The 24507-nt window shown below is 37.4% G+C and overlaps 1 protein-coding gene across 1 annotated transcript in view; it reads right to left on the reverse strand.

The window, feature by feature from the left end:
• Positions 1-20350, reverse strand: part of RNGTT (RNA guanylyltransferase and 5'-phosphatase) — a 165114-nt gene extending 144764 nt beyond the window's left edge. Inside the window, exons 1-6 of the mRNA XM_014307075.2 lie at positions 20245-20350; positions 14470-14573; positions 14249-14337; positions 9497-9572; positions 6121-6370; positions 368-477 (exon numbers count right to left, since the gene is read on the reverse strand). Of these exons, the coding sequence (XP_014162550.1) occupies positions 368-477; positions 6121-6370; positions 9497-9572; positions 14249-14337; positions 14470-14573; positions 20245-20331 (716 nt within the window). The 5' untranslated portion in view covers positions 20332-20350. The remainder of the gene's footprint in view (positions 1-367; positions 478-6120; positions 6371-9496; positions 9573-14248; positions 14338-14469; positions 14574-20244) is intronic.
• Positions 20351-24507: the final 4157 nt, after the last annotated feature.

The raw sequence follows: 24507 nt of genomic DNA on the forward strand, positions 1-24507 counted from the left end.
CAAGTTGGCTGTAAAAATGAGTATTATACCTCTATATTTAAGTGTAATAGCAATGGTATAAATAAATCTACTGTTTGAGAAAGAACTAAGCATTTGTAAAGCTGGAGTAGGCCACATCTGGAATTTGAACAACAACACTTTGTTATCTCAATGGAAAAGTAATTCTAGAATCTTGTTTCTTAACATCAAAAATTGATCATTCCATTTCATTGTACAGTGCAAGACTTTCACTGCCAAGTGTGTTTGAGGCTTTTTTTTTAATAAATCCATGGTCATATTTTTCCTCATTTTCAAAATGACCAGTTTCATTCTGCAAAATACAACACTTATTTCAAGAGTAATAAGTAAGTTCTAAATATTCTCATACCCTTCCCATCCACAGAACTGCTGACATTTTTGCTGTATTCCTCCTAATTTTGGTTGCATTGTCACCTGGGTCACACATTTAACTGTTATTCCTTCCAAGAAAATTGCACCCTAAAAAAAATAATTTAGCATTAAAGCCTTCATAAAATCAAAACAGAATATGTCAATACAAGATTAAGACTGTTTTCACAACCCTCTAGAGCAATACTAGCTTAAACATTCCTTAAGGATTTACCCCCAAATGTTAAGATACATTAGCTCAACTTTGCCAGGAAACTCACAGGTGAGCCATATTATAAACCCAGGAACTAAATGAGTTATTTATGAGGAAAAAAATCAAACTTAAAAAAGGCAATAAGGATAAGGCAAAAGGAAGGGATAACTAGTATTTAGATGCTTACACTACTTAGCTAATACTCTCAAGAACGTTGATCTAGGACAAACTTAACAAAAGAGAAAATATAAACAGCAGATTTGTAACAAAATATTTGTGTAAATAAATTTTTATAATTTTTTCTCAATCTAAACCAGGTTATTAGCGTGGAGCTGCTATCCTGAAAGCCCCAGAAAAGCCTATGTAGACATCAAAAAAACCAATCTGGAAATAAAACTCTAAAATAACTTGTACATTCTACAAAAAGTTTGATGCCAAGAGGAATAAAAACAAATCATGCATAACTGAACACATGAAAGCCACCAGGTCTACAAAACTACAAAATTAACGACTTCTATGGAGATCTCAAACCAACCAGACTTAATTCAACAGAATCTCAAATAAATTTTCAATGCACACAGAGAAGATCAAACCATGACTATTCACCTGTTGAACCCTGCATGTGAAGATACAAGTATCTCATATCTGTTCTCTAAAACACTTGAAACTAGCTTTAACAAATCCAGAAAGGAGTAGTATTTTTCTCCTCTGCATTTCCACATGCTGCGGCACTCATCTGTTATACACTTGAGCAAGTCTAGGAACTAATTTGGCAAAAATAACATCATAAATTGGTAATAATTTTCTGCCAAAACAGTATCCTAAACTAGCTCACCATAGGATAACTCAGTACTAGTGACAGCACAAAGGGAGCAAAAGGAAGAGCAGGGAAAAGTAGGACCACAGTTTTCAGTACAGCCTGAAGTTAGTTAAGATTGGCTCAGTCACATCACCAAATCACATTCTGAGAACAGAACATCCTAAAGAAATATACTGGTTCATAACCTTAACTACCTTGAGTTCCACAGACTGTGTGTGTCACTCACCCCATACAATTTACATGGGCACCAGCCAGTGCAACAGCACGCAGGGGAGTGGGCGAGAGAGGCAGACAGCTACTCGTGCCTGGCCAGCACATTGTCTGCATTCTGATAAGTGGTGAAGAGCACCAGGAAACAAAGGAAGATGGTTTTGCCTTGCTTCTGTGAATAATGGCAGAGTGGAATGCCAGTACAATTGCTAAGATTGAATTAACAGGCAGGGAACGGGAAAGATTTTCCAGAAAAGAAAAAGTAATAAACACAAAATTCGTATTTGAAAGTGTTTCTTGCAGATTATCTGCTGCAAGTATAATCACTAAGGCACAGCACTATGAAAACAATGTGAGTCACTTGGGTATTCGTGCTTGGCTAACTTAGCATTTCAGGTTTCATGAGGACATTCCTTGGATAAGGTGCTAAAGCTGAACCAGATCCATACAGTTTTTACCCTACTGTTCAGCTACCAATGCCTTTGGAAACAGAACACTGGAGACCACGGTGCAGAGACTCCAGAGAACTCAGATCACCAGGAGCACACTGACTCCTCAGCATGGATACTAAGCCAAGAGTTTATAAGCCCTAAAGGATCCAGGGAAACTACATGCACTGGTATCTACACTGTGCACAACTTTCACACCACCTGTACAAATCAGCCTTGCCCCACTTGCCATAAATTTCTCCACCCATCACTTCAGCTGAAGAAGAGGCAATGTGGATCATCCTGTGTTGGTTCATATCCTAAACACCATCTGGAGAAGTGGGGGAGTGGGAACAGCCCCAAACACACACCTTCCTGACCCTAGTGGCTATCACCAGGCCTCGGTGAGAGCTGTCTTCAGCTACTCAGACTTGACTGCCTGCCAATATGCTCAGAGACTGACTCCCAGAAGGCAAGAAACATTCCAAAACATGTCAGGAAGAGATATCTTCTAAAATGAAGGGAGTGAGAGACAGAGAGTTACACTTACCAGCTTAGATTTAATACCTAAAAACACAGGACCGAATCACAGTAACTGCCTCTTGGCATGTACAAGCAAAAAAGAAAACAAAATCATACTGACTGTCACTCAGTAGCAAAGGTGTTCCACTAAACATTTGGTTTTCATAATGAAACAGGCTTCACAGAATTGGCATTGTATGCATTTGCCTTGGTTTGCTTTTTGTTTGCTTATCTTGTCCTCATCAAGGAACTCAGAAAACATGGGGTAGATCTAACTTCCATAAACCAGAAGTGTAACCTGTTTCAAAATCAGGTTCAGCGTTAGTGTTTCTCTAACAAAATGGAAGAATCTGCAGGGTCTGGTTTAGGCATAAGATAATCAATTTATTTCCACTAAACTTCCTATTAGCATGCCTATTTTTGTGACATCTCTGACTTTATTAACACAGATATAGACTGGGATGGTAGTTTAAGATTCAGTGTTACCCTTCATTTTAAAAATGGGCTGGAGATAACACTGTGCAATTCAGCATAAACAAAGTTCTACACTTAATAATGGATAAGAAATTATACAAACACACACTGGTAGATAATTAGAGAAAAATACATGGAAGCAGCAAGAGACCAAAAGCTGAATTAGTATTGTTCTGCCTTGTGAAAGGCAATTATGTTGAGATATATAAACAGAAGTACTAGCCTTAAGACATGTGAAATTAATTTTTCCCTATTAAGCCTTACTAGGATGGCCTCAACTAGAGGCTTGCATTCAATTACAGGCACCACAGCATCAGGAAAACATGAGTCAACATGACAGAATACAAAGGATAACAAGAAAGGTCAGTAGTACAAAAAAAATATACTATAAGGGAAAAGTGAGCTAATAAGCATTTAACATGGAGAAGGAAAGGATACCCATACTCAAGCACATAAAATGGTGCTGCCAAATCAAAAAATAGTATTTTTCCCATATCCTTCAAGATGCCCACAATTGGCAGAATAAGTGCAAGGGTTAAACTTTGCAAAAGAGGGTTGGTTAAGCAGAAAAACCCCAAGTCACTAATATTTAGAATAATTGTACTGTGATAGTTAACTAATAAATATTATCCTCATTACATCAAATCAGTTTAATTGCTTCCTTCTGTCTCACAGATGACCACAAGACACCTGCACTCAAAATCATGAATTAAATCATTAACAGCCACCATCTCTTCCAGATTGTTTAAGATGTCACCACTCGTTTCAGAAGCACGGCATCCCACACCCCATAAAATGCAATTTACTTGGGACTAGAAAAGACAACATTCCTTATAAACAGTAAAAGTTTGACCCATGAAAGGTTTGTAGGTTCTGGCTCAGAATTACAACTTTTTGTCCGATTTGCAAAATGAAATTTTTTTTTCGTGAAGTGAGATTCTAAGTGTCAGTTAATAATGTTGTTTTGATGCTACAATCGATACTGCATGCACTGACAAAGTCAAAACTTGTTTGGATTTCCTGTGTGGCACCTCAGACTGCAACAAGCTCATTTCCTGGTACCTGTCAACTTCCTTCAGGTGATGACAAAGGAAATTGTAATGGCTTTATGTTCTAAGGATTCTGTAGTAGTGTAGGAAAGAGAGGCTGTCAAGATTTTTTTACATCAAAATATGAAGTTTTAATGAAAAATGCTGCAGTAAAGTTTCTCACATTAGAGTTTCTGAAATGGACAGCATATTAACTTCATTTCACAGGCTAGCTAGCACTTGTTTCTGACTATTCATTACCCTAGCAAGATGCCTGGGAGCTGTCTCCTCCTCTACTAGTAAACTTTTCTTCTGTCTCCACAAAGATTTGGGTCAAAATGAGAAAAATTCAGACCATTGCTATCACTACAGCTGCCTCTAGTTTTACACTGCCTACCCCTAGGCTTCTAGGAAAGAGATGAATTATAAAGGTGGAAACATCTGTTGCAGGAAACCAACATAATACTGAAAATGTAGCCCTTTAGACAGTAAAATCAGAATATCTGAGCAAGAGGTATTTACCTGATACTCACTCCCCCTGTAGACCGCATATTTACAAGGAATCACAAATATCCATCTCTACTGAGTTAAGAAGCAGTCCCATCTGCCAGCCAAGAACCATGGTAAAGAATTCTGCCCGTTCCTCCTCTTCGTGTCAAAGAATGTTCCTTCAGAGCTGCAAAACTGAATTATACGAATATGCATATTAACTAGATGACTCTTTCTTTCACAAATTATCTAACTCATAATTAAATTTTAGTTATTAATATGCTTATTCGTATAATTTAGCTTCCAGCTTTCAACAAAACTATGGTGGCAGACAAGAAAAAGCCTGGGAAGCCAATATCATTCCTGTTAAATAGACCAGTTGAGTTTTATGCTTGATGAAAAGAGGCTGTCATTGTAATTCATCATAACACCTCAGTTCCTAATGCATCAGAAGACACATCAAAAAAACTTTAAGCTTCCAGCCCCCTCCAGAATATTTAGATATCAAGGTCTTACTGCAAGGCTTATGGAGGAAGTGGTGATATCCCATGAATATACTTTTACTATGTCTTTACAGTGTGGGAAATTTTTTATTCCAAATAAGCTATAATTTGAAAGTTTTCAAAGTTCATCTTGCTTCTTTAGACTGGATTTTGTATTTCTGTCATGTTAACATTTTCCATACTCTACCTGCAAACCTTGTTGACCAGCTGCAGTAACACCAAAATGCTTTTTTGCAGCCTATTTCAATATGAGGATTTCCACGTCTTCGTAAACAAACACACCTCAGCGCACAAGTAAAATAACTCAGTATTATGGAAAAAAACCCTATTCTTGCACTCAGCAATAGTCTAGCCTATTTCATTTGCAAATAAAAAAGTGAGTCAGGAATTTGAAAAGAACTGAGTCATTAGTCTTCAGATGATATAAATATACTCTGTGTACTTGAGTATTAGTTCCATATCATGGTAACTACAGTAACTCATTTAATCAGAATTATGCAGATGTATGTCAGAAATCACAGCAAGTGATCAGCTGTATTCCTTACAAAGCTAAAGCTTTGAACACATTATGATCTTGAAGCTGCCTTGAGTTTTTTAAGCTCATATTGCTTTTTGCTAATTCAATTTTCTATCCCACAAAATTTTCCAAAGAAAAACTACTTACCAAAATGAGCACTGAATTTTAAAAATTCTGAATTTCATCCACATGACTACAAAAAACAAGAGCTGTTTCCATCTGACTCTAATAACATTTCATCTCCAAAGACAGACTGAATAATTAAAAAGCACTTTACTATCTCAAAAAATTGTTATATTATAAAATTTTTAAGTCATTTTTACAACTGGGATATTTGAGGTGTTGAATATTAAAGTTCACAGTTCACATAGGAAATTTAAAAAGTTTACAATGTATCTACTACAACTTTTTCCAGTTACAGACAATGCTTCCAGTCCCCATTTGCAAGAGCAGTGACACATGTATAGCATGTATGATGAGGTAACTCATGGGTATGAGGTTATGAAATTATGTTCAGCATTCAAATATTAAATTCCAAATCAAAATTACCAGTTTTAGGCGTTCTTTTCTCCTCTTGCCAAAGGAAGAGCTTGATGATCCAGGTTCTGATTCTGGACCTCCAGTTTTACCATTATCATCATCCTCCTCTTCATCTTCATCAAAGCACCACTCTGGAAGCTCTGGTGGTGCTGGTGCATCATCTTCATCCCCATAACGACGAAACAGTTCCTTCAAATAGTCACCTTTATAAATACCTGGAGGTCTGGCCTGAGCAAAAGTAGCCACAGCAGCCTCAATACTGTAAAAAAAAAAAATTACTCTGGATGCTTAATTTACATGTCTTAATCATGTCATGCTTTACCAAACATAAGAATTATTGGGACTGAGAACCAATACAAATTCTGAAGTGGTAATTGCAAAAACATTCCTTATATTTGAAAGTCCATGCTTAGATCAGCCAGGTAGCAGTTGCTCTTGCAGAAGATTCTGTATAACTTTGTGGGCACTGGAAATGTTCTCAAGTAACTGCAGCTGCTTTGACACCTTATTGCAGCTCCTAGTGGTCTGCTGATCACTGTTTTATCACAGATAAATTTTTTTTTATTGGTACAGAGAAGCAATGAGTCACATGCAGGTAAATACCTGAGGACTGCACAAACACAACAGAAGACCAAAGAAACATATCAACAAACTTAATGAAGAAAAATGCAAATGTTTAAATTCAAATATGGTTACATTTTTCTCCAGTAAGAATTGTCTTTCCTCTCATTAGAGGTTTTGCCATCATACTGAGAAAAACCACCCTAATCTTTTAAATTACTTCTCTTTCCAGAAGTTTCTCATAAAAGGACTGTGGTTCAGTAGCATTTTACTATGAACCTAATACTTAATCTTGCTCAAATAAATTGGAAGCTGGACCACAAAAAAATTAGAAATCAAAACTAACAGTCATGCATCTTTACCAGCCAAGGAGAAAACTCTCCAAAACATACAAGACTGAGCACAACACAAGGGTTTTATTGTTGCCATTTTCATAGATCCTATGGAAATGTTTAACTAAAAACATTGGATATAATTCTGTCGTCCATTTATCAAGGTTATGAAGAGCAGTAAGGCTCCAAGAATCAGCATTTTACAATCTTACTATATAGGGGAAAGGAGAAACCACAAAAATAGAGAGATGTCCCTGTTAGGCTTCTTGAGAAGCACGTGTCTTAAAACTGGAACAAAAGCACATACTACACCCTGTTACTTTTTTTTTCCAGATATTTAATTCGAAATCCTTTTTTCTTTTTGTCTGATCTGTTCAGTATGAAATGGAGCTTGAGAACTTTAAGAGGTTAATTTTGCAGAATAGACAGAAATAATGTCTAAGAACCAGTAAGGTTGATTCACTCCTCTGATCTTTATAAGAGGAGAAAACATGACATTCTCCAGAGTGACACTATCACACAGTATCACTTCAAAAATGACAGTTTAAGAGTCTGAGTTACTTAGAAGGACCTTTCTTCCCCATTCTGTTTTCCAAGACTCCAAATTTCTTTCTCACAAGACATTTTTTACTTGGCTATCTCTCTTAAATTGTTTCACATCTTCAGTAATGAATGCCACTGAAAGGACAAAACAAGCTAAAAGTTATGGAGTCTGAAAAATGCTCAAATTTTTTTCTGATGTTAGAAGAACTCTATAATCTTCTGGAATAGCTGGCAGTGAAAGCCAAAAGAGGTGGCACAGATCTCAAATACAGAACCCTAGCTGAAAAAAAAATAATTTTCCAGGTTCTAGAAACACAGCAGTCTTTGGGAAAAATGAGTTGTTGAAAAGAGAATCAAGTAAGGTTTCTGACCTTACCAGTCAGAAAGCTGAAGAGCTTTCAGGCCTTTGTCTAAACTAACTATAAAATATATCCCACTGTACACAACACTTCTACCTCATACGCTTAAGGAATGAATACAGATGGATTTTTCCATCAGGAAGATCTTATTTCCTCATTAGCAAGAAACAGTGCCTTATTTTAAAGAATGATGCAGCAAATTAGATTTATCTCAATACAATGGTCAGCATTAACCAGCAGCTTGCCAAAATTGTTTCCTTCGCTGTGGACATTTTGTCCTACCAGGGAACATCTGGATGTTCTATTAAAATAATCTGACAGAGATTAACAAACATGACACAGTTAATTACCCAAAGCAAAAGAATAATACATGGCTGTTGAGTTTTAAGGCTTTTCCCACCACGGTTTGAAAACAGATAGGCTGCATAAAAGTAGGAGATCCAAAGAGATTCAAGTGCCTTTCCTCTTCAGAACAAAGGATCAATTCTAAGCCTAATTATTGCATGCCACTTTAAAATTGTTCGGTTAAAAGCATACAATTTTTCTAATTCATAGAAACAACGGGAATCATACTATAAAGCCATTTGTGTCTGTGTCTACTTCCTATACACAGCTGGGATCCTGCAAAGATTCAACCACCCATTACTAAAGGTTTTTCATCTCCATTACTCCAATATCTTTATTCCAGGTTTACTAACAGACAGCAATGACCTAGTTCTTTGCAAACAGCTTGCACATGTATGCTAAGCACAATAACTGTACGTCCAGTCACAAGAAAATCCTGCAACAGGAGCAGAATTTTCTTCACTTAAAGGACTACACATAGGAAATATCAGAATGTTTAACAGGCTTGTCAAGAAACATGACTTTCACAGGACTCTGTCAAGAAGGAAATAGTGTTTTGTGAATACTACAAATCAAAAGCTATGCAAAAGTTATGTCCAACAGGATGGTACAGACATTGTTTGGGTTTGGGGTTCCTTTTAAAACTAATGCTATGTAAAAAAGATAATAACTCTGTATGAAGGAACCAACGTTTTTAAAAGATGGAAAAAATGGATGAGTCTGTATAGAAGCATGCTGTAGACTTTAGCCAAAAAACAAGCTGGAAACAAGGACTTTGTTTGCTCCCAATCCTTCAGAAGTATGTATGCTACTCTGATGTTGCTCTAGTTAATCTCTTCAGATCTCAAAAAAGCCCAAAAACCTACACCCACACCAACACAAAAAAGATGAAAATGTATGGGAAATAATCTTTCAGGAATCTCTGAACTCTACATTCTTACTTAAAATGTGGGACATGTCATGGGAAAGAGACACAATATGATACATACACTGCTAAAGCCCACACATGGCAGGTACAGCTGACTTTTGACCTACCAGACCTGGAATTCTTGATTGCAACAGGCTAAGCTATCAAGGGACGATACAAAAAATGTTAACATGGGCTGTTTACTCAAGATTACTAGGCAGCTATAAAACAAGAAATAGTGAATACATTAGCACAGCTGACAGGACAATGACTGAAACAAACTGAAGAACCCTTTGGCCACATTCCACAGAACCCCAGGAACTAACATACAAAGTTACCTCCAGTCCATCTTCTCGACCAAAAAGGCACAGATCAAAAATCCAGTTCTATTGAAACCATGTGTACAATGGACACCTAGAAAAGACAAGAAAAGGGCATCATCACTTACAAGTGGTTTTAACAAACATAGTTAGTATCAAAAGTGTGGGTTTAGATCCTTCCACCTTCATCTGTAACATTAAAAGGTTATCTCCCTTCCCATCACAGCAGTACAGACCACATAAGGCACATAAGCCTGAAAGGCAATTTATTACATTCTTTCTGCAAATAAGCAGCAGCAAGGGTATAGGACACTTCATCACAATCAAGAGCACTAACTTAATGTGATTGAAATATGGCTAATACAGATAAGACTCACAGATCTGCTCAAATGCTTGTCAGAAGGCAATATAATCAAATTTATTAATTGAGCTTTTACTGGATTCAACAAGCATGACATTCATTTCATATCATCAGGCAAAAAATCATATTCATATTACCTTACCTCAAAATTGAAAGGGGTGCCAATAGACCATAATTCTATCTCAAATTCACTATAAACATGCTAAGTCAGATTTACTAATTTTGAAAAAATTAATAAGAATGCACAAAAAGAAAACTATACATCAGTACAATCGTCTTGAATTACTTATCTTTTTAATGTGAAAAAAGGAATTAAGTCTTCAGCCTCTGTTTTACTGAACTCATCCCTTAATGAAAGGAGGGATACACTGTCAAATGCATTGCATTTTTTTTCTCTCAAGGCAACAGCACCATCTAGTGATAATTAGACCAGCCTGAAAACTTGTGCTATTAAAAATGTCATGAAGGATTCAGACAGAATGTTGCCTCTTCCTCCTATTTAATTTAAAATTACAAATATCATTAAAGTTTCCACTAACATCAAGCGCAATTATTCTTAACATTTTTCAGTGGTTACCATAGAATAATAGAATTGTTTAGGTTGGAAAAGGCTCTTAAGTACATTGAATCCAACCATTAACCCAGCACTGCCAAGTCCACCACTGAGCCATGTCCCTAAGTGCCACACCTACACAGCTTCTAAGTACCTCCAGGGATGGGGACCCAACTACTTCCCTGCGCAGTTTCTTCTTGTGCTTGACAACTTCACCTTTTGGAAAAGAAATTTTTCCTAATGTCCTAAACCTCCCTGTGTAACTTCAGATCATTTCCTCTTGTCCTGTCACTGGTTGCCTGGGGAAAGACACCGATCCCCACCTGGCTACAAGCTCCTTTCAAGCAGTTGTAGAGAGTGATAAGGTCACCCCTGAGTCTCCTTTTCACCAGGCGAAACAATCCCAGATCCCTGAGCCACTCCTAATAAGACTTGTGCTCCAGACCCTTCACCCACTCTGCTGAGCTTCTCTGGACACCCTCCAGAATGTCAATGCCTGAGCACCAGTGCCAAGTACCAGGGGACAATCACTTCCTAATCCTACTGGACACTGGCCTCCTTGGCCACCTGGGCATGCTGATGGCTCATGGTCAGTAGACCAGCACACCCAAGTCTTTCTCTACCAGGCAGCTTTCCAGCTGCTCTTCCCCAGGCCTGCAGCATTAGCCAGGGTGGTTGTGACCCAAAGTACAAGACCTGGAACACAACACCATGAAGCAAGCCAATTAAGCTTTAATTAATTTGCTCATTTCTCTACCACAACTAGTAAAGCAAGGTTGGTAACAATTCACTTGATGCATATTCAAACAAAATGTGAATATCTATCTTTTTTATACACTCCTCTACACTGAGTAGAACTTTTTCAACTGGAGAACCAGAGTACCTACAAAAAGTAGACTGATGAAAAAAAACCAAACCAACTTTAAGTGGGTAAAAGAAAGTAGGTATTAACTGTAACAGGATTGGGTCTTGTGTTTGCCCCACCAAAGTTTCCTTCTTGATAAAGCAAGGTAAAAATTATCATGAATTTTTTGATTCATCATTTCTAACCATTTAAAAATACTAAAAACTGTGTAACTTGCATCAAATAAAATGAATTTTAGCTTTCTTATATAATTTATTCCTAGCAATCATTTCTCCTTTGTTTTCTGCTGAAGCAAAATTTTTGTATGTCACCTCCTTAAAGTTGGCAGGCATAATGCTGTCCTTCATGCTGCAAAAATAGTTTCCTTCCTATATTGCTCTAGATTAATTGAAAATTTTGATCACTTAACATTCATATTTTAGTCTCTTTTCACATCTAATCATGACACTGAGAACAAAATTGCACACAATTGCTACCACTAGTCCTGCAGCTGCTACTGCTGCCAAAAAGGTTAAGTCAATAATTTTATACACATGACAAAGATAAGAAGCATCTCAGCATGAGACCATATGGCTTAGAAGAGAAAGATCACACAGGGTACAGAACTATCACTGCTGTAGACCTCTTTCACTTTTGATAAACATCTTCCACACCAGTCCATCTGATGCCCTGTCAGAAGAAACAAGTGCCCAAAATGACAAACTTCAGCAATTCACAAAAGGGAAATGGAAAATTCCAGCATTTCTCTTTCATTACGAAAGCCTAAACAACATGTTCTTCAGAAGTTTAGTCAACATAGTACTTTCTCTTTGGCTCTTTCTAATTGACTTTTTTCCCCTAAAGAGGTGAAATGCCTAAATGATGAAAAAACATTCCACAATTCATCAAAACGAAAAAGTTAGTGACTCAACACTAAAAATGGCATTTTATAAGTTGAAATATCAACTAAATGGGTCTGCTACTTATAGGATATCACCATGCTATCCATGCACTTTATAAATTGCTGACCATAACCACTATTTCAAGTTCTAAAATATCAGAGCACCAAGTGAAAGAACTGCAAAAGAAGACTGAAAATGAGGAATTACTAAAAGAAAAGCGAATGGCATCAGTCACCAACAATGTCTGGCATAAGTTTTGAAATGCTGTTGGTGAACTGGTTCCACTCACTCCCATTTAGCAGCTCCCATCTTTTAAACCATGTAGTTGTGTTACCATTCAGAGAAGAACACACAGATCTCTGTCCTGGTTTCAACTGAAGCAGATTCTTAATTTTCTTCACAGTGGCTGGTGTGGGGTTGTGTTTTGGATTTGTGCTGAACACAGGGTTGATGATATATTTTTGTTATTGCTGGGCAGCAAAGCCTTTTCTGATTTTCATGCTGCCATGTTGGTGAGGAAGTTAGGGGTGCCTGGGAAGCTGGGAGGAGACACAGCTGGAACAGCTGACCCAAACTGGCCAAAGGGATTCTCCAGACCATAGAACATTCAGTGTATAGAGTGGGAGGAAGAAACAGGAATGGGGGGACATTCAAAGTGATGCCATTTGTCTTCCCAAGTCACTGCTAGGTGTGATGGGGCCCTGCTCTCCTGGGGATGGGAAGCAGAGAATTCATTCCTCACTTTGCTTGTGTGCACGGCTTTTGCTTTCCCTATGGAACTGTCTTTATCTCAACTCGTGAGTTTCCTACCTTTACCCTTCCACTTCTCTCCCCAGTGCCACCAGTGGAAAAGTAAGGGACCAGCTGTGTGGGGCTTGGCTGCTGGCTGGAGTCTTGAACTAAACTGCATTCTGTGTGCAAAAAAGAAGCAAGCAAGCATCTAAAAGAAAACTAGTTGTAAAAATGTGTGACAAAATTAAATCACTCAAGCACTCAAAAAAAGAAAATTCTCAGCAGTATCACATCCTGCAACAGAACAAGAAGCAATGGCTACAAATTGAAATACAATAAATTCTGTTTCAACACGAGAAAAAAACACCTGTATATTGTAAGAACAAACACTGGAAGAGGCTGCCAGAAAAAGTTGTGGAGTTTCCAAGCTTAGAAGCTGGTCAAAAGCCAAATGGGCATAGTCCTGAGGAAGCTGCTTTAGCTAGCCCTGTTCTAAAGAAGGGCAACTGAGTAGCTGATTTCCACAGGTCCCTTCCAATAACTTCAGCTATCCTACCATGTATCTGGATGAATCCTAAACTGCATGAAAGTACCAGCTTAGTTTACCAAGCTCTTAGCAATGATACCTGCACAAACAACTGTTCCATGTACTCATAAGTTGCACAGACACTCAGATTCAAGAAGGCTGCAAAATTACCATCCAAGAAGATAGAGGATGACATCCTCTGGACCCTTCTGACTCTGGAAACTCACCTGCAAAGTAACTTCTTGTCTCTGATAGTTTGCAGATAGAAATGAACATTAATATGATTGACAAAAATCAGAGTAAAATAGTTTTAACTAAAACTAGAAGGGATGCAAAATAAACTCAGAACTTATTTCTCTCTGAATAAAAGTATGCTCAGAACATTCAAATATTGACTGCAAGACTCTATACCACAGAAGAAAAACTTAGCCTAGTATCTACTACCAGTTTTGTGAGACTTGCTAAAGAATCTCTGATAATCCAGTTACCAAATATGACTTCAAGTAAACCAGACCACCAAATACATAACTCGCATTTGTATCAGCAGAATTTACAAAACCACAGTGCAAGTATCATGTATTTCTAGACAGCTCTTGGGCCTGTGTAATTTTCTGCGTTAAGCCAACAGCTGTTATCAAACTGATGGATGCAGAAACATACTACTTTCTGTAAAAAAAAAAGAAACATATTAGTTTTGCAGTAAAAGCAATCAAATTCATATGTGCTTAAACACTGTACTGAGGAAATTCCTTTGCTCAGACTGCTAAAAATAAGAGACTGCAGTTACAAGCTGATATAATACAAACTTAGAATAAAAACTAATGATGGGCATAAGAAGGATATAAGATATACCTATAAGCTCTGAAGGATTCTTATCACTGAAGTGTTCACATACACGGATAAATGTTTCTGTATTCTCAGGTGTAGGGCACTCACCATGCCTGAAAAACACAAGAACACATGGATTAGGAGACACCTGGGGGAAAGGCAAAAAGAGAAAAAAAAATAATTTCTTCACTGTGATCTTTCAAATTAAAAGCCACTGAAATAATTTAAAAGACCACACAACTTACCCTTTACATTGGAGCTTTATATATTTAATTCCCTCTTTCTCTATATCATTTCTGTCATAGAATCTAGTGGTGTTGGTTAAGTCTACCAGCAAACCCATTTTAACCTAAAAAACAACATAAAAAAACAAAAATAAATTTTTATATGTGGTTCAAATAGCTCTGCATAAATACTAAATATCTAAAACCATAAAAATTAAAAGCAACCGCAATTGTAGGCTACAATTTTAAGTTTAAAAAGCATTAAATATTGCATTTTTTTGTAAAATCTGTATTTTACCACCATTACAGACATCTGCATTTCTTTGTGAAAGCTGGTGTCTAAATTAGCACTAGTCATCAATTGAAAAACTTCAGTTTGCTCCAACCAATGATTCTAAATAAGAAAATTCTGCTAACAGCAGAAAAATCTGTTAAAGAATTACTTTAACATGCTACAAAGACAAACATGATGGAATCAAGTGCTCTTATGCAAAGCAGAGCAATAATAAACACTGGCACAGTGAAAGTACCATAAGAAACATTAACTACTGAGACTTACACATAAGTACACTCCCAGAAAAAATAACTCATTTTAATTTACCTATTAGAGTGCAAAACAATGCAAAAGAATGAACACATTTTCAAGTTTAAAAATAAATCAAATTCATTAAATTCTTAAAAACATCTTATTTAAAGCTAAAATGCAGAACAACTTCAGATATTCAAACATGCTGTCAGCAGCTAAGGTGGCAGTGTCAACCACCCAGATGTTAGGGCCTTCCTGAATCCGGGATGCCTTGCCCACTCTACCCTAATGTGTTACCTTGTGCATCAATTTATTTTTTTAGTGTTTGTTTTTACAGCTGGAAAATGGGTCTTTTATGGAGCCTTGTAGAAGTTACTATGTTTTTAAAAAGGATGGAAAGCAGAAACTCCACTGGGTGGCACAAAACACACAGCATATCAAAGTATATCCTACTGATCCTTCCAATGTGCAAAAACAGCTCACTAACACACCCGAGCAAAGAAAGTGTCTCTGGTTTCCTGTCTTGTAAGTGCAAGCAATTGCTTTTGGACACAAAACTCAGTGTCATGCTTTCAGGTAGCACCAACAGACTGGCAATAACTTAGCAGTGCAGTTGGAAGAATTACAAAGTTAAAACGCCATTTCCACACAATTCAGAAAAGGTAAAATCCAATTATAACTAGAATACAGCTCAAGAAACAGCTATTTCACATGAATATGTTGTTTAGTAGACTCCTAAAGGAAAATTTCCAATAATCTACAGATAGGTCTCCAAGATATTCAAACTTCTGATGATATATGCTTGTAATACTTATATAATTTCATATTACTTTTATTTAATAAATACTAAAAAGCATCATGATATTTATGTCAACAGCATTAAAACTTCTAAAGTAATATCCAGATCAGTTCTGAATTTCTCATTGTCAACTTTGTATATTGTATTCAGAATACTTTATTTACTACTCTTATTACTGTGTTTTGCAGATGTATAAACCACCTCACAAGGGGGTCCACCTGAAAACAATGTTATACCACCTGAAACTTCAAATATAAAGTGTCAATTGAGTTGCTAAGCATGGAGACTGACAGCATCCTAAACAGTGATTAACTCTTCAATTAATTCAACAATTACTTTCCTCCTCTCCATTCCCTACAGCATTTTGCAAATGTCTCCAAGAGTACTTAATTCACGCCTGTAGGACTTCTCACTTGCTATTCTTTTGCCATTATTGCATATAATTTCAATCATATACAAGTGAAGCTCATGCAAAGTGACGCTGTTCCTCACACACTTCATGGAGCAGTACAGCAAACAGGCATCGAGTGTAATTTATCCAAAGCTAGAAAAGCATTTCTGGCATATAGAGTATATAAGACCTGAAAGCAGTTTTCCTGCTTTACAGGAAGCCCAATCATGTGCATTTTCATTCAATGGGATTGACTGCACACAACACATTACAATTTGGAGAACGCAAAGCATAAGAAAACGATAAAGAAATTTTTAAAGAACAGGGAGGTTATACAATATATCAAAGTATACAGCTATGATTTTCAAAAAATTCATGCCAAAAAAAACACCAGTACCACTGGAACAAAATAAAAGCCTTCCCCTCACTTCCTCACATTCCAGATATCCCCAGCTATTAATACCTTATGCATGCTCTCTTCTGCTGCTGTGCAATAAAATGGGCTTTGCTAGGTTCCCCTGTATGACCCTAGAAGCTTCTCCTTAGACACTGGAGATAGAAAACACCCTCCCCAAGGAGAGACCATACTACAATACATTGAATTCACTTCAGTCTCAGGATTTTTTTCTTGAATTTCTTATTAGAGAAAAATAGTTTAGATCAGTGATTGAATGTATCTATGAAAACAATAATATGGCTGAAAATTGGTGAGTAGTTTTCCTAATAGGAATTCTGTAACTTGAGCATACTAATTACCCAAACATTCTTTTGAGTTAACTAATGTCTTAGCTCTTTGTGACAGAAATAAATCTACCTGTATAAAGCATAAACTGTATACTAACCTACCTACTCAAGAAATTTAAAAAGAAAAATTATTCATGCTGTCACCAATTGCTCCTGCAATTTGTTTAAGAGAACATTAAGATACTATGCCACTATTGGCAATCACAAGAAAAATGGGGCTGGCATGGCTAATCAAATCAGTTTCTAACATTCAGATTTTCAACAACCAGCTCCCTGAGAAAAGGAATCCCACAGGAAGCTTGTTACAGACAGTTCCACCCAGACAGATGTTGTCTTAAATGCTAAACCGGTACCTTCAAAGATCTGTGGTAACATCAACATCTCTCTATTACAGAAATCCAGATGTAAAAGTTTCAGCTGAAGTCTTTTATTGGGGAGCTAAATTATATGAACTTAAGTAATAACCAGTTTTCAGAAATAATTATTCTGCAAAATATTAGCAGTAAAAAATATACTACAATAAAATTACAAGAACCATGCACAGTGAGCTACTTTCACCTTGGGTGGGAAACCTCACCCTTACGGGCTCCTCAATTTCACATTTATTTCATTGCTGGCTTGTTGGTAAATTGCTAATCTACAAATGGTAAGTAACCACTACTTAACTTGGCAAATAAAAAAGAAATATATATTTTCAAATAGCAAACACCCATCAACAATGCCAGGGTCCAATACAATATAACAGATTTGACGAGAATAGAGAGTTTGAGAGAAATTCTATGTTCAGCTTGTTAATCAAAATTACCAAAATATAAGTGGGGATCCTCATGCTACTAATTTTACTATCAAATTCTAATCATCTGATGTCACTCAAGACATGAATTTGTAGCATTACAACAGAACTTACAGATATGACTACTGGAAAGGCTAGAGTCTCACCATGATTTTTTTTTGTGGCAAATCACTAAGGAGGCAAGCATTTAGAAATTCTGAGGCTGTGAAATTCTCTGTAACTCCAGAATTTTAAATACACGGAATTTTAAATTACTTTAAAACATTGATAACATTGGTTTGGGGAAAATTCCAGGTATACCTATCAAATCCAGAGTCAAAAATAACATAATACATAAAAGAGGAACTCAAGCAGAATTTAGATGCACATGCCAGAGACTGAAATATTACAGTTTATGGTTTAAACGTTTTTATTAAGGATTTTTGCCCATTAAAACTGTATCATGAAGCTACACCAATAAGAGCTGCATCACCAAAGCCCACCCTGAGTGGGCGGGCCCCCTGGCTGAGGCCCTGGACTGTAAGCTGATCTGAGATAAGGTAAAAGTGACACTATTCTCAGGTCCAGGCTGGGGGAGAAGAATTCTTCCACAGGAGAATTAAGGGCAGCTGCTTCGGGGTGGAGCCATAGCCCCAGGCTTATCTGCTGCCAGGTCTGCACAGACTCTCCCCCAACCCAGGGAGGAGGAGAGGTTTGGGCGTTTAGCCTCTGGGGAGAAGCAGTGAACACCCTACACAAACTAGCTGTGGGGACCCCCTGGAACACCACATCTCCAGGACATTCATGTGAGGGACAGCAGAGGGGGTGTCGTGGTCCATCAAAGGCCCCCTGAATAACCCCAGACCCTGCACCAGAGCACTGCATGTAATGCAAAATGATGCAACTGACACAGAGCCTTGCTGCAAAATGATGCAACTGACACCGAGCCTTGCAAGGGACAGTGACAACCTTCCCCTGCTCAGGGGAGGCACCTGGGCATTCCCACCTGACCCAAACATATATTAATCCACTGGATTCTATACTTTGTGGTGAAGGACCCTCCCCACCAAGACAACCAGATGGAGGGGAGCAGCAAGGTGTCATTGGGACCCATGGTTTCCATTTAATCTGTCCCTATCACTCTTTCTGTGGCCCACACACCTCTTTTTTCTATTTCTTTATCTTTGTTTCTTTTACTGTTAAATAAACTATATCCATTTTTTGGTATCAATATTTAACCTCGTTTGGTTTTAATCTCCTTTTAAGAAATACTTTGAACGTCAGGATTCTTACCATTTTATTCACAGAGTTCTGTTTGATCCTCTGTGATTCGAGTGGATCATAAAAGCACAGATGCAAGAACTCTAACAAGAAAAATCCTACCAATTCAAGCACTGCGAACAGGCACAGATGCTTCACTGATCATACTTTCTTATCGCATTACTGCACAGCTACTCCTACCACTGCTACACTGAGTAGTTCACCATCTACTTCATAACTATGCTTAAATAAGATTAATAAAATGAGGATTCCCATCTTTTAGTCACCTAATTCTTCTGTTGTTTCAGGTCTGATACTGTTAAACAAATTCGGAATTAATTTAACCCCAATTAACAGCAAAAAATAATGCAAAGACCCACAGAAAAAACACCACTTGCATGATTCATCTCATAGACACAATCAAAACAAATGGCACTAAACTTCAATAGAAAGTTTAATAACCCATTCAATTAATTAGGTGGTAGATCTTTCTTTGCCTAGCATGCTCAAAATCCCATTTTGCATATGGGGAAATGCACCGGACTGGCCACAACACTAGAGAGCCTACATGAAAGGCTGGAAAGGTCCTGTTCCCACCTCTATTGTCACAGTTGTGCTACAGTGCAGAACATGCAAACTGAAGCACACAGATAGAAATGGGCAAAACAGAGAATGAAGAAGGGAGCCAGAACCACAAGCCTGTAGTGGTGGATGCTACAATGTTTAATAAGGCAACTGCAGAGTCCTGTCACAGCAGCCCCGGGCAGCGCTGCAGGCAGGGGAAGGAGTGGCTTGAGAGACGCTGTGGCAGAAAGGGCCACAGGGTACTGGTTGACAGCTAGCTCAGTATCAGCCTACACTCTGCTGCCCAAATGGCCAAGAAGGCCAGTGGCACCTGGCCTGTATCAGCAATAGCGTGGCCAGCAGGACCAGGGCAGTGATCATCTCCCTGCACTCAACACTGGTGAGGCCACACCTCGAATGCTGTGTTCAGTACTGGCCCCCTCACTTTAGAACGGACACTGAGGTGCTGGAGGGTGAACAGAGAAGAGCAACAAGGCTCACGAAGGAACAGCTGAGGGACCTGGGTTTGTTTAGTCTTGAGAATTCTAACCTGTAAGAAAACACTTTTGGAAATCTATTAATTGCAGAGGAGACCTGGAAACGTAAACAAACAAAAAAATTTCTGTACAGCTGTTCCAAACAAAGCCATCGACAACTTTTTCCTTAGATCTGAAAAGCAACACTTAAGTAAATATTAATAATGAGAGCAATGTTTCAATTATTAGAAAATGTAACCTTACCTTCAGACTCTTTAAGTAGTTGGATAACATACTCGGGTGAAAACGATTTTCTTCAGCAACCTGTTCATCATATCTTGGTCCTAACATTGTCTTCAAAGGTAAAAACTTCCCTATGAAAGATAATAAAATTTTGCAGTATTTTATGTATATGTACAGTTACAACTTAGCATTTCAAACCAACATGGTGAGCAGTTTTAGACATTCACCTTCAATAATAAATAATTGCAGAAATAGTACTGTCAACAGTAAATTGGAATATTTTTTAGTTATGAGTTCTCAGAATTCATCAGTAAGTTTAAAAGTTTAAATGAAATACAGGTCAGTTCATCTAAAACAGAGTAATTAAACATTTTTAGCTAACTTTTAGTGTGATTTAAGTTGGGAGGGCTCCAGCACAATAGAATACAGAAAATTTAAACCCAATACAGTTGAAAACATGCAAACAGCATTTTAAAATAACAGTTTGTCATCCAATCACATAAACATCACATAACATCAGTTCTGATTACCTGCAAATATAACATACAGTAAGGATCCCTGCAAAAAAAATTTAGCAACACTATATAGCCTCAAATAAGCATCTATCTTTCCATGAAATAGACATTAGAAACCACAGAAAGATGTGGAAATTACAAAGCTCAGGTTAGATGCTAGTGAGCAACATGAGAAACAGCCTCATTTTTCCTCTGAGACCGTTCCAAAATTTACAGCTAAAAGGAGAGTTATTCTGTCATACAATCAACACCCATGTTAAATGGTAATAAATTGCAGTCACTTCAACTTACATGACTGCTAGAAAAATTTCACTTATTGCCCTTTGCCTTTTCATCCCAAGTTACACACCCTCCATCCAGCCTGGTATGGCTGTTGGGTTGGACACCCCCCCTCCATTTCCCCATTCTATCTAATTTTCTTGCTTCTTTGTACTCCTTGTCACCTTCAACACTATCATTCAGCCTTTATCAGCCCTTCCACTTTAACTTGCAATACTCCTCTATACAGACTGGTTATGAGAATTCTAAATTTACATGATCTAAACACAAAAATCTATCATCACTATAATTTTTGCAAAACAACATCATCCTTGACAGTTTTTGCCTTTGTCACTTGTCACACCATACAAATGTATCTACTCATTGATTATGGAACATGAAGAATCTAACTAAACTTTCTTAACCGATGCACTCAAGAATAGGAGCTGCACTGACAAAAGAGTCAATGGCTACAAAAGAAAACCACCATCCTTTACAAGATGCTGGGAAAAAAAGAGTGGGAAAAGACAAAGTAGTCTAGTCAGCATCCCCTGCAGCATTTGAATACCTACAGACAGCTGTGGAAGTGATGAATATTTCATATAGAGCCAGTTACTATGACTTTCAAAGCTGAAATACAGATGTTTGGAAGTATTTAGGTGCTCAGCTTCTATGAATTCCAGTTTCTTCTTCTCTACCTGGGAAATCTGCAATTTGGTTTTTGTACAGATGCTTGAAAAAACTTCTTCCCCATGTGGATACAAGCCTCTCATTAAGCATCATCAAGCTACTGAAAATCTAAGCTTTAATTCTAAAAAGATTTCTAAACTTTTTGAGTAATATGGATAAGTATAAAGGAAGCAGTAGCTACTGTCTCCTCTACAGTTTTGCCTTACCTCTTGTGCTAAAGAAATGATGCAGTAACACCTGATTACGACTCAAGCCTCCATGCATAAGCTTTTGAAGATTAAAAAATCATTTGCTGAATTAGGTGATCCAACAGTAACAAAGTGATACTTTACATGAACATCAAAGCACCCCAAGTCATTCAAGTACCTCAACTACATTATGACACTAATTGGAACTCCTCAATAGAACTTCCAAATTAACTTCAAAATGTTACTGGAACTCTGACAAAAGATTATTACCTACTTCCACAATTATGTTCAAATTTTTCAAATAGGTCTGGAAAGTGGCTACTAAAAACCATTTTCCAAATTAGTTACCTGTCTAACAGATGGTATTTCTTTAGGCTGAAAAACAGGTAAAAATTCTAAAAATAAGAGCCTAGTATATCAGAGCACGGACATCAAACAGATATATCTGAGGGAAATCAAAGGGAACAATGTTAAGACATCACATTTTCTCCACGTACATGCTCTAACTTTGTCACATTTTTTTATCTTCAAATCTAAATTCTAGAGCATACCAGTGAAAAAATACTCTTAATTTAGCATGATTTTCTGTGACATGAAGCTATCAACTCAAAACATGATGTACATGATTATGTATGACCATGGTATGTTTAGATTGAGCATTGATTAGGAAGGCTAGACTGGGTAAAGTCTGAGGTTAAGGGAATAAAATTAAATGGTAAAATCCACAATTTGGAAAAAAACAATACCTCTACAAAGTAACAGTTTTCTGATTCAAGAGAACTATGCTGGGTCAAAGCACCCATTTCACCTAGTATGTCATCACCAACACAGGCCAATAACAGACAACTAGGAAAGAAAGTAAAACAATGACAATCCATCATCCAGATTATTCTCCCCAACTACAACACGCTATAGCTCAGAAACTTCCTGAACCAGAAGCATTACTCTTATTTAAGGTGCTTTCTCATATGCAATATCCCACAGTTCTCCATGCTACGTGTGTGTCTAGAACAGGATTTACTAATATGCATCACTTGAAGTAAGCTGGAAAACACTGCTGAGACACTTCTCATGCCTTTTCTTCCATATCTTGCTAGCACTTGTCATGGCAAAATTGGCAAGAGAATGGGTTTGCAGTGCTCATGAAAAGCAGGTACCTGCTAAGATGGTGCTGCCAAGGCAGTAAGGCTGAAGCAACCTGATCACTTCAGATCTAAGCATTCAGAGAAAGCTCTTTTCATCAAAATGACTGAAGTTCTACGGCAATGCAACAAACATGAAAATGTGCAATTCTGAGGATAAACCCAGAGAGTGGTAGAAAACTACCAATATTTAAAGATGTGAACAGGAAAATAATGGGAGACATAGATGAATTCACGTTGTCCAGGACAAAGAGCCCTGTTAACCTGAATGAACCCAATCTCACCAACAGCAGGGTTTCAGGCCTCATTAGTACTTGTCTTGAGGTCATCTAGAAATTCTAGATGCCACAAGCATGAGACAAGAGCATCACAATCAAACACAATGAATATGAGTCCACAGAAGCCATACAAAACTTGCTTAGCAACACTATTACTAATACACTATCAGATGGAAATAAAGTTGCATACAGGTGCTTAGGAATCTGATTTAAACACTAAAACTAGAATGTAATGTGTCTGGGAGATAGTACCAACATCAATTAAACCCTAAAAATCATCTCCCATAAAACTGCTAAATGTCTTTGAATGTAAAACAGCAAAAAAGGGAAGAAGATCAATGGCATACCATTACTTTTGGTAAGTTATTCACACTAAAAAACTAGAAATCAGGTGAACAAGGACACATCCTGATAAAGCACACAAAGAAATGAGCCAAGCACTTGCATTTTTTTTTACTGTGCATTAACTTCCTGTGCATGGTTGCATGGAACAGAAAAGAATTACCTTGCAGTTCCTGAATAAACAAACATACAAGCAGTGATGGCACAGCAGATGACACACTGCTGTCCCTCATTCCTGCTTACTCTAGGTTGCTGTTTCTGAGAAACCATAGCTCAAAAGACAGACAAACAAAAGCCACAACTAACAGAGATCAAGAACTTGCTGAGAAGAAAAACACAGAATAAAGAATCATTAGTCTGTGTTTGTCGTGGTCAAGGGCTTAGGCTATCAAATCTCTCTCATTAGATACAAAGTAATGCTTATGGCCACGATCAGGAGAACGAGATAATGGACATGAGCAATCCAACAATACTGTTATTTAACGGAGCCAGGTCCAGAGAAGTATAAGGAAACTGACAGAAACCAATAACCGACAAAATTAATGACTGATGTTAAATACTGACAAATGCCAAATAATGCATATTGATGATTACTGAGGATTAAACCAACTGAGATGTCTCACCAGGTTCTAAATATAGTCACAATTGTCTTCCATTCCACAACCAGCTGCCATCCAAAAATGTAAGATGATGTGGAAATGTGGGACAGAAAACACAGGAGTTGCAACTATTAAGTAAATCATGGCAGTGTCAGTTTAAATAACACACTGAGTAGCATGTGTTGTGTTTTGAAAACATGCCTTTACATCATCACAGAGAAGGATATGAAAGGAGTGAAAACTAGGAAATATTGGAGGAAAAAAAATAACTG

This window comes from Geospiza fortis, unplaced genomic scaffold, assembly GCF_000277835.1.
Source record: "Geospiza fortis unplaced genomic scaffold, GeoFor_1.0 scaffold190, whole genome shotgun sequence".
Classification (NCBI taxonomy): domain Eukaryota; kingdom Metazoa; phylum Chordata; class Aves; order Passeriformes; family Thraupidae; genus Geospiza; species Geospiza fortis.